This window comes from Chamaea fasciata, unplaced genomic scaffold, assembly GCF_029207755.1.
Source record: "Chamaea fasciata isolate MVZ Bird 193981 ecotype frontalis unplaced genomic scaffold, bChaFas1.0.hap1 SCAF_2, whole genome shotgun sequence".
Lineage (NCBI taxonomy): Eukaryota > Metazoa > Chordata > Aves > Passeriformes > Sylviidae > Chamaea > Chamaea fasciata.
Genome location: NW_027094087.1, coordinates 41,715,382 through 41,732,420, shown reverse-complemented (window position 1 = coordinate 41,732,420; position 17,039 = coordinate 41,715,382). Strand labels below are relative to the sequence as shown.

General features: G+C 37.0%; 1 protein-coding gene across 2 annotated transcripts; it reads left to right on the top strand.

Moving 5' to 3' along the window:
• Window positions 1-40: 40 nt before the first annotated feature.
• Window positions 41-16,934, top strand: KBTBD3 (kelch repeat and BTB domain containing 3). Of its 2 annotated transcripts, XM_066175771.1 has the most exons (4): window positions 41-159; window positions 6,897-7,237; window positions 8,335-8,576; window positions 11,343-16,934. In XM_066175771.1, the coding sequence occupies exons 3-4, from the start codon at window positions 8,353-8,355 to the stop codon at window positions 12,961-12,963; spliced, it is 1,845 nt and encodes a 614-aa protein (XP_066031868.1). In that variant the 5' UTR covers window positions 41-159; window positions 6,897-7,237; window positions 8,335-8,352; the 3' UTR covers window positions 12,964-16,934. The 2 variants fall into 2 exon arrangements, with proteins under 2 accessions (XP_066031868.1, XP_066031869.1); XM_066175772.1 differs by lacking the exon at window positions 6,897-7,237.
• Window positions 16,935-17,039: the final 105 nt, after the last annotated feature.

Here is a 17,039-nt window from a genome sequence, read left to right as displayed (position 1 = left end):
TCTCAGGGGAGTGGGCGGGCTCTCACCTGGAGTGGCGGCCGGCAGAGCCATTCCGAGTGCAAGGGGCAGGAGAATGACGCCGGAAGGAGCCAATCTGCTGGCGTGGCTGCTGCGGAGGGTGGGGCAGACCAGCCGGTGAGCTGCGGGTGTTGGCTGCAGGTGGGTGCGCGCTGCTCGGAGGGAGCGCTCAGGGGGGACTGGCGCTTCGCCGCCTGCGGAGAGGCGGCAGTGGCGGAGAGTGCCGCATGCCGCGGCCGGGTCGCGCTCTGAGAGAAGGGGATCCCTTTGCCCCATCCCGCCCGTCTTGTCACAATTAGTCCTCCCTTAGAATGAACGGAGCCGCCGCGGGGCGCAGGCGCGGGCTGCTGGAGCATGCGCAGTGGGGCGCGGGCGCCGCTGCCTTTCCCCGGCGGGCGGGGCGGAGGCGATTGCGGCGCTGCCGCGGGCTTGGGGCTGGTGGGTCGGGGGGCGGTCGGCAGCCCTGGCACAACGAACGTAGTTGCCCGCTAAACTACCTGCCTCGGCCCTGTGCGGCACAGGGAGGTGGTTATCCCCGAGGTGAGGGGAGAGGGAAGGTGGTTCTTGGTGGCAGCGCGCCCCGTTGAGGACAGGTGATGCGCGGCCCGGCTCTGCCATCAGCGCACCCCGCGGCGGTGCTGCCGTCAGCGCGTTCATCCTGCTGGAGAGCTGTCCGCGCACCCTGGCAGAGCTGTCGCAGCGGGCTGGGCTCTGTTTGCCTTTTCTTGACCGCAGAGGCGAGCTGATTGTCCCGAGAGCAGATGCAGCGCGCTGCATCACCGTAGCAGGGTTCTGGCTCCTAAGCATCTGTCCGAACAAAAGCCTCTTGTATCCTCTTGTGCTCGTTGTTCTGTTAAGAATTCCAATGGTTGTCAGAACTGGATGGATTCCCATGTGCCCTCAGTTATAGGCCATCTCTAAATCCTCAAAAAGTAATAAATTTGCTTGCCCTTTGGTTCTGGAGTTGAGCCTTAGCTAAAAAATTAGAGCCTGTTTGAAAATTGCCTACCCGTCTTTCTGTTGCTTGCCTTTAGAAATACTCACACTTCATCCATCCTGTATTGACCACGTACAAATGATGTATAAATGCTGAAAGTTGTATTATTGGGGGTATTTGTTACAATCCTCCTTTTTTGTTGTCGTTTAGCATTGCCAGCTCGCTGTTAATATGGAAAACTGCTGTTTCTACACAGGCCACGACTTTCTGTTTAGAATAAGTCTCAGTTATAGCTGAGTATAGATTGATCTTCGCAAAACCATTTTTTTTTTTCCTTTAAACACAGGAATTACATTGCATAAACAAATGATTAATCAAGGAATCAGTTGGGTATTTGACTTATTTTGAAATACTATTCCTATTTTTCTTCATGGTTTAGTGAAGCTAGGAATGGCATAATCTTACACATCATCCAAACTGATAGCCAGAGTTAACTGACAGCAGAGGATTTAACACAGTCAAGAAAAAAAACCCAGGAAAATGCTCTTCACCAATATCAAACTGTAGCTGAGACTCACATTTCAAACTTCGTATTCTGCGCACTTCGGAGAGGAAATTGTGGCCTTTTGTATGTTCTGTGATAATACTGCTGGATTATGGATCTTACCTAGTTCCAAAAAACCCCTCTGGTTTGATTGATAGGTTTGGCTTGTCCATGCTCTCTACTGAGGAGATTTAAAGATGTAGCTTTTTTTTCACTAGAGGATTATTTTATTTTTTTAAATTAGCTTCATGCATAAATGCAAACTGAAGCTCAAGATGCACTGTATAATGTGTAATATGATTATGGATGTATTCAATAGGAACTCACATCTTTATTTGAAGTAAAGCATGCTATTATAATAAGGTATGCTAAATTATTCTTTAAAAGTGCTCAATATTGCATGCATGTTTTGAAAAAACCCCACATTTTAGTCGCATGCAAAAGTGGCAGACTACAGAAGCCATTAAAAGCTGTCATTTTCTTTTAAAGAATTTGCAGTTATTTTCACCAGAATTAGAAGTACAGTATGTGATTTTAATTCCATTTTTTTCTGAAAATTAAAATTTCAGTTCTTGATCTTTTTTGGCTAAGGAAATCATTTACAAAGTCAATTGAATAATTGGAGAAATTTAATTTTAGGATAGAATCCAGCTGGTTTTAGTTAAGGGATTACTGCTTTGTCTTAATGGGTTCATGTGTTTGTCAGGGAACATGCATTTAATGATCACTGCTTCCACTTTTGGAATGCTTCCAGGAATTAGTGTGATTTTCTTACTTCCTACTGGTACCATGCTGGGATCCTTTCCATGTTGATTTTTTTTTTTTTAATCACTTCTAAAGAACACAAACCTTTAGTCTATGTGTCACCTTTCAATCTGAGGCTACTATCTCAACATTTATTATTGATAAATGTCAGTTTTGTGGATTAAATGTCTCAAAATGTCCTGTGCATTTTTTTGCTTGTCCTAAAATGATTGACTGAATATTATTTTTCATTGGTTCAGTTGTTTATGAAAAACCTGTGAAGCTCAGTTGCACTGAGATTTCCAGGCAGGAACTTGGAATTCTCTTAGTATTTTCAATCTCAGGCAATCAGTGAAAATCAACACATTAATAGAATATAAAAGCACAGAACTTGTACTTAGTATTTATAGTTTAATTACATTTTAAACCACTCTTGCTTTTTAGTCAGCAATTAGAAGTGTCACCAAATCCTACAGATACCTGTTCCACTCATCATTGTCTTAGTGAATGTTAAATTATATGCATAGTGTAGAGTGGTGTCTTTAAAACTCATTAACAAATCATTAATTTCTCTCCTTTTGAATGGACAAGGAATGTGTTGGGTACCTGTCTTCCCAAACCAAGACAGAATGAAAATAGCAAATCATCTTGATGAGCATACAGTAGACTCAGTAACATAATACTTTTAATATTAGGTCTTAGAATCCTGATCTTGACATTTTCAAAATGTATATTAATACACAGTTAAATTTTGTACTAAAAACCCCCTGAAATTCTGTAGAGAAATCTATACAATTTCTTCATCTTCACTGGGCTTAATTCTTTCATCCTAGGTACAAAAAGTGTTCTGTAAAATACCGGCTCTGAGATTTCCCTTTTTTAAAATCCTGCTCCCTAGTAAGACATACTATCCAAGCTGGGAGAAGGCCACATAATTAATGTAACGTTCCATTGAAGAACAATTTATTACTCATAAGATACTTGCTATGAAGTACAAAGATTCAATTTTTTTTTAAATTGATGAGTGCTGTAGCACCGCTGTATTGTGCTTTCAGATAGAAGCAGATAGATTGTTTTAAAATTGTTTGTAAATAATAAAGAACCAAATCAGGGTTGACTTTAGACTGGTTTTGCCAGCTGTGTTGGAAGAGGAGAGAACATCTACCTGCGCAGTGTTATTTGTAATTTCTGAATGGCCACTCCCTTGTGCTGGGAACAGTCTTGAGCCTCAGTCCCATTCCAAGAGTTTGGTCCTGTTTATTGTCAGGCAGGCACAGCCCTAAGGGGCTTTTCCTGGCAAAGCACCAGCTGAGCTATGTGTGATACATGTGCACAGTACTTCCACAAAACAGAATTCCCTAGACTTTTTCAAAGTCACTCATATTTGTGTGTATATTTTTATCTCACTATTATAAAGTGATCAAACAGTTTGGTGTCTTTGCCACTGTCTTTCTGGACCCTCATCTGGGTGTTCATGCTTCACTGTTATTACACATCCTCTCCCTAGTTTGATACCTTTTGCTTGGTTATTCACTAAGAAATAATTGCACATCTTCCACCGTTCTCAACTTTATTAGCATATTTAAACTGTAACCATTTTATTTATCCACTGTAGCAGCTAAGGCTGTTTGGACTGCTGGTTTAGCAAAATCTTTTCAGCAGAAGTGTTTATTAATACACGTACATTATGTATGTTCCAATCAGTGCTTTCTACAACAGATTCTGCACAAACAAAAGGTCATCTCTGCTCAAAGGTCACCTCACAGTTCTGTTTGCTTTGCTCTTTCTGATCTGGTGGAATGGATGTGAAAATCATTTCTAGGAGGTGTATTGCAGTGGTTATTAATTTTAGCGCATGCCTGTATGTTCTGAAAATGTTTGTGGTCTCCTTTATAAGTGTAACAGTAAGCTGTGTTAATAGTCTCCTAGTATAATATCTAGGATTCAACATATATACAGGTTATTAAATTCATAGTCTAAAGGTCATTTGGACTTTCCAAAGGAAAGGTATAAGAAAATAAAAAACACATTTCAGTATCTTCTAGGTACAGAATTATAAGAACACTTAAGAAGGATTGTTGATGATGCTAACTAAAAGACAATCATAGATATCTTAGGTCCTCCATATATCTTTGGAAAGGGAGCATTAGCATTGCAAAGTTCCACTAGAAATTCAGTGAGGTTTTGGCAGCTGTTTGCATGGAATTAAGGTCAGTTAAACACTTTCTTGTGGCTTTTTACCAATGCTTAGATACTAAGAGGAATGTGTGTGTGTATCTCATATTTTGACTATGGTCTTATCAGAGTTCTCAGTGTGGTCACTTGGCATCTGGGTCAATGAGCTCATTATGTTCTAGACTGCTCTGTCTCTTGTGTCTTGGGAAAGGACAGTGTTAAAACTGGCAAAGGGTTCTGACTGGGTGATTAACCCAAACCACTCTGTGCTTCTACAACAGAGGGGTCTTATAAACAGCAGAGTTGATGAGGTCTGGGCCCTTATTACTGGATTTTGTGACAGATCGTAAGAATCCTCTTACCCTCAGAGCTCCAGATGGTCCCTTATTTCATCCATCGTAATGACCAGAAGTAGCTTTACTATCCCGAGCCTTCTGTTCAACTGCTGGCTGCTCTATGGCCCTACAGACTGGCTATTGCTTGCCACTGGGCTGTCAGGATGCAGAATGCCTGGCCCTCAGCTGGAGACCTGTACAGATAGTTTGAGAGGTACATATATGCCCTCCACACGTGTTAGATGGGGTTGACCTTAATAACTGTGAAGTTTGCATCAGTTTTTCCTGTAGCAGCCAACTGGCCTTGAGTTGGAGGTGGCTTACAAGAAAAGCCCTCATAAGCCAGGGCAAACGTTTTACTTTTAACTCTAGGGGAGTTTACTTTTGGAATAGTTTTCAGTTGTCTCTGTCAACTCAGATGTTTGTTTGTTGTTTTTTTGGTGTGTTTTTTTTTTTGTTTCAGAAAAGTGGGCTAATGGGTAATGGGGCATTTGTCAGTGTAAGATTGTAAAGGTCCAGCATGTGAGCAGGGAGGTTTTGTCAAGTGGTGAGAGATGGCATCACGTGCAGCAGGACTTGCTTAGTGTCCCAGGAGAGTCTGCAAGGCTGGCTGCTGAACAGCACATACATGTGTCTTAAAAAGCAAAAGTCAGAGATGAGACCTAGAGCTTGGTTCTTCGTAATCCACATGAAGACAGGCTTTGTAATTGGAATCCTGTGGGAGCTTATGGAGCAAATAAAAGGAGGGGTGTTCCCAGCATTTCTGAGCTGCAGACCTCTCCAACATATATCTGCACCCCTACGTTTCTTACCCTTTTGTCAGAGTTGATCAAATATTTATAAAAAACCCCTATTGATTAATTCGTATGGCTTTGTAGAAGAATGCATGAAATAATTATAAATGCCTTGTTTAACATACCAAGCTTTAGCTGAATTGTTAAGAGAGTTTGGAGGGCTCTAAAATCATCAACAGATTCAGTGAAGTGGTACATTAATACCAAAATTATAAAATAAGTCAGAAATTGGCTACAAGACAGCTGGAAATTAAATTTTTTAATATCTACTTTTTTAATGAAGAGAAGGGTGGATCAGGCTAAGTTGTTGCACAATATTCATTACTACATTCCTTAATTGTGGACAAAAACATTAAAGATACACTGCTGAATTTTGCTTTTAAGAAAATAATGAGATACTGCTATTAGAGATTAGGATTAGGATGCACTAGATGACTTGCAAATTGGACTAGTAAGACAGTGATGAGATCTGAACCATAATCTTGTACAACAAATCTTGCATCAGTGAAAGAAATTTAGGATCAAACCGGAGTAAGGAGAAAACTGTAAGAAATAATAAGGAAAACCAGAAACTCAACCTTGTAAGTGGACCTTGGAAAGTTTGACAATTATTCATTCTAATGAAACTTGAGAGAGGATATCAACACTTGATAATTGTAAGAGTGACTAAATAGATCAAGGAAAAATAAGTCAAATAACGATTTTAACAGAAGAACAAATATATGTAAGCATTAATAAATTGACTGTGTAATTAAGAGGTTTACAGTCTCTACACCAATGTACTGGAATAGAGTTTTTGTGGTAATAGTGCGGTAAAAGAAAACTTTCTGAAACATCGATTGCTTGTATGAAAGTGATCATATGATGTCTTGCCTAAAATAGCATAGTTGGACTTGATTACAGTAGATTTTTCCATGTTCATTATACAAATATGAATATTACTGAAATTGGTAATTTTATGTACAGAAAGCACGTTTTAGGTTGGAGCTTGCTATAGAAATTACATGTAAGTGGAGAAAAATGTCTAATATCTATTTTCAGTTCCCGAATTTTGCAGAAAGGTTCATATTTCTTTTAGAAGAAGTGGTATTTTACGTGATTCCAAATAAACTTTGAAATTCACTGAATTTTTTTAAAAAAGTTTCATTCCAATGTGAGAAACTAATGTTATTGAAGCAACTCGGTTTTTGAAGATTCAGCCGTTTGAGGAGCAGGCTTTTAAATTTCTAAGAAAAGGATATTCTAGAAAATTCTGACATGAAAAAGTTTTATGATTTATGGAAGTTGGGGTTTATGAGGCCATACATTATCAGAATAAATGGTGGTCTTGTTCTTCTGTATTTTCCTAGTTCCTCAGGCTTAGAATGGAAAGAGTGAATACGTTGAGATTGTCTGGCCATGGGAAGGAGAAGATGCCTGCTCCAAGGGTGCCAGTGCTGGCAGCAAGATCACTGGATCTCTTCTCTTCCAGGAGACATGGAGGTCTATTTGTGGTTGGAGCTACCTGACTAGATAAAGTATAGATCAGTCTGCTGTGAAAGTACCTCACATGAAGAAGACTGCCTGATGGTTTAGTTCGCTGTGAATGTATCATGTCATCAGATGAGCCTGTTCACAAAATTAAAAACCAAAACCAGTATTTTCTTGTTTCTGGGTTTTGTTTGGAATTTTTTGTCCTCTGTCAATTCAGGTGGGCCATTATGTGTTGCTGATTTCAATTGGAATTGTGGAAGCAAAATCCTGGAATAAAAAAAAAAAAAAATTGGAATGTTTCTTTAAGATTTAAAATAGGCAATCTTGACTCAGATTTGCAGTAAGGGCATTTTATGCATCTGCAATATATAAATAGCTCTTTGAGTAGGTGTAAATAAAATATACTTTAAAGTTTCTTTATGTTGACCAAGTAGAATAAAATATTTTCATTGTAAAAAGCAGTTAAAACCAATTTACCATAGAAAAACACCACTCTTCAGTGTAGGGATTTTCACCAGAAAAATAAATTTGGCTGCTGAAAGGGAGATAGTCTTAAATTTATATGTGTTCTAAAGCCATTTAATTTACGCCAGTGTAAAAGAAACTCAGAGTGGGCAAACATAAAGCTTCCTAACAAGACTAGAGGTACGTGACAAAATCAGCTGCAATTGACTTAACACTCAAAGGTGTACTGCCACCAAACTGTCTCTAAATGACCCTATTTGGTGAGCCCCAGCAATCCTGTTATTCAGCCAGGCTGTTGGTGTTGTTTGTATTCTATTATTGCAGTCCAGAGTGCCTCATGGGAATTCACATAGGATGCAGTCTAATAGCCTGTGTCTCCCTTCCACTACAAGATGTAGAGTGATCAGCCTTTTGAAATGTGAAATATCTAACAAAGTTTTCTTTTTCCATCTTAATTTTACATAAAATTGTAAGAATTTGGGTTTTTTTGAGGGTAAGCCTAGGACTAGTCTTACTCTTAAATGACAATTAAACACACTCCTTGATGTTCTTCCTGTGGATTTTACTGAAAAAATTCCTACAGGTGGGTATTATCTGTAGAAGTGTTCTCTGATATATGGCAGATAATTAACTTTTCAAAATCCGCTGTGTGAGAATATTTTACAAAGTAGTAGTAGTAGTATCAAATTCAGTGTAAACGTCTGTTTTAACACAAATTTCTAACTCTGCATATGATTCAGACTAAATTCAATGCTGTGAACTTCTTTGATTTTTTTATGGTGTATTGATTTTGTTTGGGTTTTTCTAATAATAAGACTGTAAAATCAATTACTTATTTTTCCATTTCAGGGATAAATTGAAGAAAACATGGCAAATCAGCGGGATTACATTAGCAGACCTATTTGCAATGGAATTTCTGTTCCTGAAAATAAAATCAATTCCTTAGTGGCTGAAGGTCATGGACAACAAATTCTAAAAGTACTACAAAAATTCAGAGAACAAAATATATTTTTTGATTTTAAAATTCTTGTGAAAGATGAAATAATTCCTTGTCATCGTTGTGTACTGGCAGCATGCAGTGATTTTTTCAGGTAAACATAATTTTGGCATGAGTTTGCAGGAAATAGATTCTAAGTTCTCTGGGAGGGAGGGAAGTAATATAATTAAAAAAAAAGTTGAAACAAGTATCACAATTTACATAAATCTGCAGAGTTTTGAGGAAAGCATTCAAACATCGTTTTAAGGGTATGCCAGATACGGCTTTTTGTATTTTCAAAAAGGCATAGGACTTTATGAATCAGATTTTAACAGCAGTTGAAAATCTGAAATAAAAGTTTCAAATCATAAATGTGTGGTTCTGCTGTTAGGTTGAACTGACACAAGTTATGTTTAAGAATTACCTGTTGCCCATATGAGTACTTGAAGGTCTGCAAGGATATTGTTTGATTTTTTCTTTGATAGGCTATGTACTTTGACACATTTATATTGTGAAACGTAACAGATTGGTTACGAATACATCTCGTACTGAGGAATTGTGGATAAATTGTACATAACTTTGGAATAGAACTGGCTTTTGTTTGCCCAAAAAGAGTGGTCAGTATAGTAAAGATTGTCTTCAGAGGTATTTAAACAGACATGCATACTTTTCCTAAACTACAGATTTCAGCCTTTCAGCATGAAATAGATCTTCCTTCTTATGCTTAAAGCTATGTATTCTTAAGGGACAGCCTTCTTTCACATACAGAATATTAATTTATAAAGATGCCTTGCTAACCTTTTTATTAGTAAGGTTCAAACTTGCAGTTCCACACTGAAAGTGTTTCTGAATACAGTTTACTAAAAGCTAAGACTCTAACAATGCAAAAATGGACTCCTGGGAATGAGTTAATAATAGCCTCAATTTGGTTGCCGGTACGTAGGTGAGTGTTATTTTCAAATATCCTGGAACATCCCATGGTCTAACGGAGTCTGCCATATATGACAGAAGATAGCTAGATGTGTTCTAAGAATTACTGAAAAAAAAAGAAATGCAGATGAAATTAGCACTTTCTCCACTGTAGGAGCAGATTTGGGTATTTTTCTGACACACAGGACTACTTTCATTTGTCTTTAACTGCTTGGCAGCACCGAGATGATCTGGTAGAAAGAAATACTAGGATGAAATAGCTTCCAGAGGTAAGTTTTAGAACTGAAGTTAAGTACAGGGAAAGGCACATGTCCTTTTCATTACCTACCTCTTCAGATTAAAATCTGCCAGGAGAGATCTCTCCCTGCTCCTAACGGTTGGTATGGCAGATAATAGCAGTCATCAGATTCATAAGTTGTCCTGGAATGCAAGGCCCATTTTTTACCTTCAAGGAATAAAAAGTACCTAAGTCCACTACATACATTTTAAAATGGAACACCTTTTGTCTTCCTTGAGCTTTGGACTTCTCTTAGTTTTGGCTTCATTGTGTAAACTGAAGAATCAGCAACATTTTGATCCTTACTTGTTAGCTTTCAGAGTCAAAGACTTTGCCCACATTGCCCTTCTTCTACTGGTATTGTTCATTTGCTATTTTACTCCCTAATTAGAGCTTTCATAGCTCATGGGTTAATGAGGAAAGCGTTATAAGGGTCATCATTTAGTGTGCACTTGGGAACACAGGTGTCTTATTGTAAATTTATGTTTTTGTTCGGGAAGTCAGGTGAGTTCCTGCTTTATCAGATGTTCATGTCCCAAAGAGTATGTGCTATACACAGTGGTGGTTTTTTTTCCCCTTTGGCTTCAGAAAAGGATGGGATTTTACAAGTCCCATATAACAGAGATACTAAGTGTATGACTGAAGTATAACACTTTTTAAATATAAATTAACTATGATATATTAATATCCAGATTGTCTACTTTGCTTTTGATGATTTATCTTTCTCTACTATTATCTTGTGTCATATTCAGAAGCCACTGCTATCCTAGCTTGAGGCTTAGGCTCTGAGAGGGAAGGGCAAAGCTATTGCAGCATTGTTCTATTGCCAGCATTTACCCGCTTGCAAAACTTCAATTATTTTAGCTTGCCATGTTAGATTGTGTGAAAGAGTTAAATGTTATTACATCCTTAAAATAAAGCAATTAAAGTTGTAATAAAATTTCCACAGATCTCCTGATAAATAGTTCATTCCACAATTTCAACCATCATCTCTGTATTCTGTCACAATCTACTTTCTGCACAGTTTGTGTCATGCAATCACACGTCAAAACCTCATTTTTACTCTGATATTGGCCTGTACTTATATGTCTCTCTGTGAACTCTAAAGCAAGAATTAAATTTCTTTGTGTTTTTTCTCCTGATTTACCCCTCACGTACTTTTATTTCTGAGGACTACACCCATCATCTCTCCAGCCATTTGCTCAGCCTGCAATTTGGAATGCTTTTTTTTTCCCACATAATTTTATGTACTCATCCACATTGCATGACCCAACTCATGAGGCTGTTTTAGTATGTATTTTTTTTAAATCAGCCTTTCTTTCCCAAAGTTTAAACTGATGCTGTTCTTAACAATTTCACATTTTCTCTCACATTGAGAGCTGCAGACTTCATCACTGTTTGTGAAAATCCATACAAAACACAGGTGCTGCTATGTTAAGCCATCACTTTGTATATGCTCTTATCACCAATCATTTTTTTCTTCAAATACACGAAGTAAATTCATTGTTCATATAAGAACTTCCATATTTTAGACCTATTTTAGACCAGCTCACATTGTTACGTGCCCCTGACTGTCTCTTTCTACATCAGTGATCTTGTCTGTTTGCTAAGTCTTTAATTTATGTGTATATCTTCTGTATATTTATGTGTATATTTTCTGTATTTTATTCACAGAGCCATGTTTGAAGTTAATATGAAAGAACGGGACGATGGCAATGTTACTATTAGTAACCTATCACCCAAGGCAGTGAAAGCTTTTCTTGATTATGCTTACACAGGAAAAACAGAGATAACCAATGATAATGTGGAAATGCTCTTCCAACTGTCATCATTTCTTCAAGTTTCACTCCTTTCCAAAGCATGCAGTGACTTCCTAATAAAAAGTATTGATCTTGTGAATTGCTTACAGTTGCTTTCTCTATCAGAAAGTTATGGGTCTGTCCGCTTGTTTGACCATGCACTAGATTTTGTACAACACCACTTTTCATTGCTGCTCAGATCCAGTGATTTCTTGGAGATGAATTTTGAGATATTACAAAAATGTCTCGAGGCTGATGAACTAAATGTCCCTGAGGAAGAATCAGTGTTGAAAGCTGTCCTCCAATGGACCAAACACAACTTAGAAACACGGCAGAAATACCTGCCTAATTTGATTAAAAAAGTGAGATTACACCAGTTACCTGAAAAGACTTTGCAGGACTTTCTGCATTCTGAAGAACACTTACTTAAGAGTGCTAATTGCTCAGTAATAATCAGTGATGCAGTTAAAAGTGTGCAGAACTTCAGTGGATTGTTTCCAGATGCACGTCCTTCAACAACAGAAAAATATATATTTGTTCATAAAACCGATGAAGATGGAGAAAGCAGACATACATTCTGCTACAACATCAAAACAGATAAATGGAAAGAGCTACCACACACGCACATGATTGATCTGCCAGGGTCAAGTTTGTCTAGCTATGGAGAAAAAATATTTATAACTGGAGGATGCAAGGGAAATTGTTATAGGACTGTCCGGCTTCATATTGCTGAACCATTTCATGATGCCACTGACCAAACCTGGTGCTACTGTCCAGTCAGCAATGAATTCTCCATAGTGTCAGCTATGAAAAAACCGAGGACAATGCACACATCTGTTGTAACCTTAAATCAGCTCTTTGTAATAGGTGGAAAGACCAGAGGAGCTCAAGAAACTCGGAGTCTTTTGGATGTAGAATCCTATAATCCTCTTTCCCAAGACTGGAAATCTGTCAGCCAGTTACCAAGAGGTATCTACTATCCAGAAGCAAGTGCATGCCAGAATGTAATTTATGTCCTTGGCTCAGAAGTAGAGATTACTGATGCCTTTAATCCATCTCTTGACTGTTTCTTTAAGTATAACGCTGTGACTGATCAGTGGTCTGAGCTTGTAGCAGAATTCGGGCAGTTTTTTCATGCAACTCTAATCAAAGCTGTTCCAGTGAACTGTACATTGTACATATGTGATCTCTCCACCTACAAGGTCTACAGTTTTTGCCCAGAAACCTGTGTTTGGAAAGGGGAAGGATCTTTTGAATGCGCTGGCTTTAATGCAGGGGCAGTTGGGACAGAAGATAAAATTTATATACTAGGTGGTGATTATGCTCCAGAAGAAATCACAGATGAAGTTCAAGTCTACCACAGCAGTAGGTCTGAGTGGGAAGAAGTTTCACCAATGCCAAAAGCCTTAACTGAGTTTTACTGTCAGGTCATTCAGTTTAATAAATATAGGGACCCCTGGTCACCCGTACTGACAATTTGCTCTGGAGAATTCTGAAACTCCAAAGTCAAAAGAGTCTATTTAAATGCACAAGTTGTAGAACAGTTTTTAAGTATTAGTTTATAGATGGAGAAATACGTACTCGTTCGTTTAATTTTTCAGTTTAAATTAAATGCTGTAGGATTGCTTTTGGAAGAGTCCATTAAAATGTCATTCATGTTAGTCGTTATACAGACAGTATTACTTAATTTTATATACAGCTCTTCTCTGTAATTATCAGAATAATTTTCAAAATTGTGTTAATTTTCCAAAAAGAATATTCATGAGGAATTAGTTGTGTAATATGTGCCATTATTTCTGTAATATTCAGTTGTCCCATTAGACAAATTGCTGAATGAGAAAACTGACTGTGATACTGTTTTCCCTATGTAACTGAAGTTTAAAAGACATTTTCATTAGTGTTAGATTTTTTATGTTCATAAACCTGTAAGAAGAATTCATTGTCAGCTTTATCTTATCACAATGACCTTAGCAAGTACAAGAGCCAAAGTGACCTTCACAGTATTAAAACCAGGTATCTAACTTGAAAAGACTGATAATTCTTTTCATCTTACTTCAGCTCCTCAGTTTTACCAGTTTTTCTCCATCCTTGTGCCTTAGTAGTAACTTTATTTTCTGTTTCCATCCCACTAACTGTGGCAAAGTAAACTTCAATAACATACTGCAGCGTAGGTAAGATTTCTGCAGGATGGATGATTCATGTGGTGTCTTTCTTTCAGTCATGTTGCTACCTAAAAAAACACTTCAGGATGTTTTTTAACAGAAGTCTTCCATCTCTGAAGTTTTCAGTGCTACCTACTAACCACTCACTAGGCAGCTTATAGCAGCAAGCTGTAAAAGGAATCCTAGCTGTTGCTTCGGTTAACTATGGGAAAAGTTTGTATCTTGTCATACATCAAATACAAAGTTACAAAACTGCACCTCCCATATTTAAAGTCAATAGTAAATAGTATTTCTGGGGTGAGAAATCATCTCTTGTGGTTTATATTAATTAAAACACTTTATCTTGAACTTCGTGGTAATTTTAGATGTTAAAATATTACACAGTAAACACTACACAATATATTGCTTGATAAACTTTAAGTAGTCAGCTAGTATAATGTTAAAATTGCAATGGACTTTTAGTGCTAATATTAGTCTAGCCACATGTTGTGAGGTAAATTTGATCTCATGCTTATGAAATCAGTCCTCTTTCTGACAGGAGGACACTGAAATTAGCTAGATTTCGTAAATTAATTTGTAATCTTCCGCAGCCAGAGAATTTCCTTTCTTACCAGGTATCCAGATAAGACACTGAGAGCCCTTATGTTCCATATAAGTATTGTGAAAGCAGTAAGATTGTCTTACAGAATAGTGGTTCTAAACATTTAATCACATCTTTCCAAGCAGTTTAAAACCTGAATAAAATTTAGTGAGGCATCAGAGACATCTTTTATATGTCTTGAGACAACTATGGTAAGTTCATTATCATATCACTACTGCATGTACTTTTTGCAAAACCCAAGCTGAATATTAATGCTTAAAGCTTAATATTGCCTAGAACATGCTTCTGTTTTAAACAGTAAACAATGGAAGGTTCCGATTTTGTGATTGACTCTGTAATTTGTTATCAGATACCTTTACAAATTTAGATAACATTCATCATAACAGTTTTCATAAGTATGTAAAATAAAATCATGTACATTTGGAGAACATGTTAATAAAACAGGACCACCCAGTAATTTCTGTATAATAATATGTGTGTCAGTTCTGTAGAAGTAGCTTGCTACAGTATTTCAGGCAACTTCCACTTTTTTTTTTTCTTTTTTCTTTTTTTTTTCCCCCCATAAGTAATCTCCAAATCATACTTTAACTAAAAGTAGCTAGGTAACCTTTACAATCACCTTACAGAAATGCAAGTATTTTTATATTGGGACACAACTACTTTTTGTTAGTGCAAAGCAAATGTATTGAGTAGAGAGAGGAAGAATACTATTCCTACTTACTGAAACAATAGGAAAACCCCAAACACATAGGAAAATGGTAGTTTTAGTTTTAATGAAGCTACTCAGGGTAGTATAGAGAAGTCATTAACCATTAATTATTGCAGCTTGTCACATCATTGGAATACAAGGTCCAATTCACCTTTGCTTGTGTATTTGTGTTGTGTTTATAACTGAGTAATATGAGTATGCAATTTATGCATTGAGAAAAGTAACATATTATGCCCATAGTACATGGGTATAAATAGCTATGCAAATTGGAAGAGACTAAAGAATTGCAAGGGTGTTTTAATTGCCATTGTCATGACCAAATTGCACATAAACAGCGAGTGAGTCATTGAGGTGATGCTCTTTGCCCTCAAGTTTTCCCTACAGCAGATCTTATTGGCAGTCTTCCACCCAGCCACTTGCTGTAAGACTCTGGCATCTGACATCAGACAGAGCAATGACATATGTGAGAAATTCCTCAGTATAGACAGTGAAAACTATACAGTGAAGCTGAACTGGGAAAACAGGCATGCTTCTTTAATATTCTACGCTACACTTGTGCAGGAACTAATGTCAGTTCCCAGTTTGACAAATCATTCATGGATTTCACAGGGAGTTGAGCACTTACTCAGTGATCAGGAAATAATGTAGTAATGTCAGTTACTTTCGAGCATTGCCTACAGAAAAGTTACTGTGAAATGGTACTGATTTTTGGCAGTTAGGCAGGTAAACCTGTACCACAGCTCTCACAGAAGGAAAAAGGATCATTTCCCACATTTCCACATACAAAGTATTAAATCTGGTAGCAGAATTGAATGCAGAAGAAGCAGAAGTGTTAGAAAGTCATGGTTTAAAACAAAGCTTAATTATAAAAGTAAGGACCTATGTTCCAAACCCTGTGATTAGTTGCTAAAGGTGTAAGAAATCTCAGTGAACTACACAAAAGAATCTGAATTATTTGAATGAGTAATTGTTGCAGTCTGGATCAAACAGATTTTTCAATCTACACCGCATTTATGCAATTAAAAACAAAAGTCACAAAATTAATGCAAAATGAGTTTTTAAATGTCTTATATGACTTTTCAAAGCTATTTGAATCAAAGCTTTACGAAAAACTACCTTCCTCTAAAAATAGTCAATAACTAGATTAATGATTATGTATGTTCTCACTGAAATAGTGATGTTTAAACATACAAAATGCATGTGAAATTATAATCTACTATTTGCACTTAAATGATGTAACCAAAACATTTCTAATAGTATTCTATTTTATGTCACAGAATACATTATAAGCATGACCACTATAATATACACAAAGATAATATATATTGTATGTGGGATTTTAATACCCAGTGATGATTATATTGGATAATCTTCATTTTTTAAGAATGCTATCAAAACATTATGGCACTTTGGTAATGTTATCATATTAGTTTAGTTGTTATAATAAATATCAATTATTCAGGTGTTTTATTGATTATGTTTGCACAGACCTGATTATTATTTAAGGACTAATTAATTTGTTTTCTATATTCTAAATACATTTGTAGTAAGTCAGTTTACTGCTTTTAAAAAATCATTATATTCACAAAATGGAGTAGATTTTCTGGGTCAGATTTATTTATGGTATTACTGTCTGAAGAAAACTGTTCACCTCCTCTGGTTAGTATAGGGTAGTAGGTAAGGTAGGCTATAGAATGTGCTGACTGCAGTTCCTAATATGAAGATTCATTTTAGATGTTTCTGTTTGTAGGTGACCAACAGGAGGCAGCATAAGATCTATTTTAATTAAAACAGACTAAAACAGGGATGTAAATGACAATATTTATAGTTGAACATTATGCTCAATTTACTTTTTTTTCCTTCTAACACCCAATAAAGCATAGAAAACAGTAATATTTCGCTGCTGCCTGGGCTCTGCTGATATGTGGAGAGTACGATACTACACATTTGCTGAGATGTTCATTCTTTTGTGAAATAAAGCACTGAGCAACTGAATCCTTCTCCCGTCTGGTTTTTTTGTTTGTTTGTTTGTTTTTGTTGTTATTGTTGTTGTTTTTTTCTTTCCCCAGTGAGTTTCAAACTGCAGAGAATCTACAGTGT

Excerpts from the sequence above, each read along its gene's own strand:
- KBTBD3 (XM_066175772.1), top strand. The coding sequence starts at position 8,353 with ATGGCAAATCAGCGGGATTACATTAGCAGACCTATTTGCAATGGAATT. Across the intron at positions 8,577-11,342 it reads GCATGCAGTGATTTTTTCAG|AGCCATGTTTGAAGTTAATA; the intron begins GTAAACATAATT and ends TTTTATTCACAG.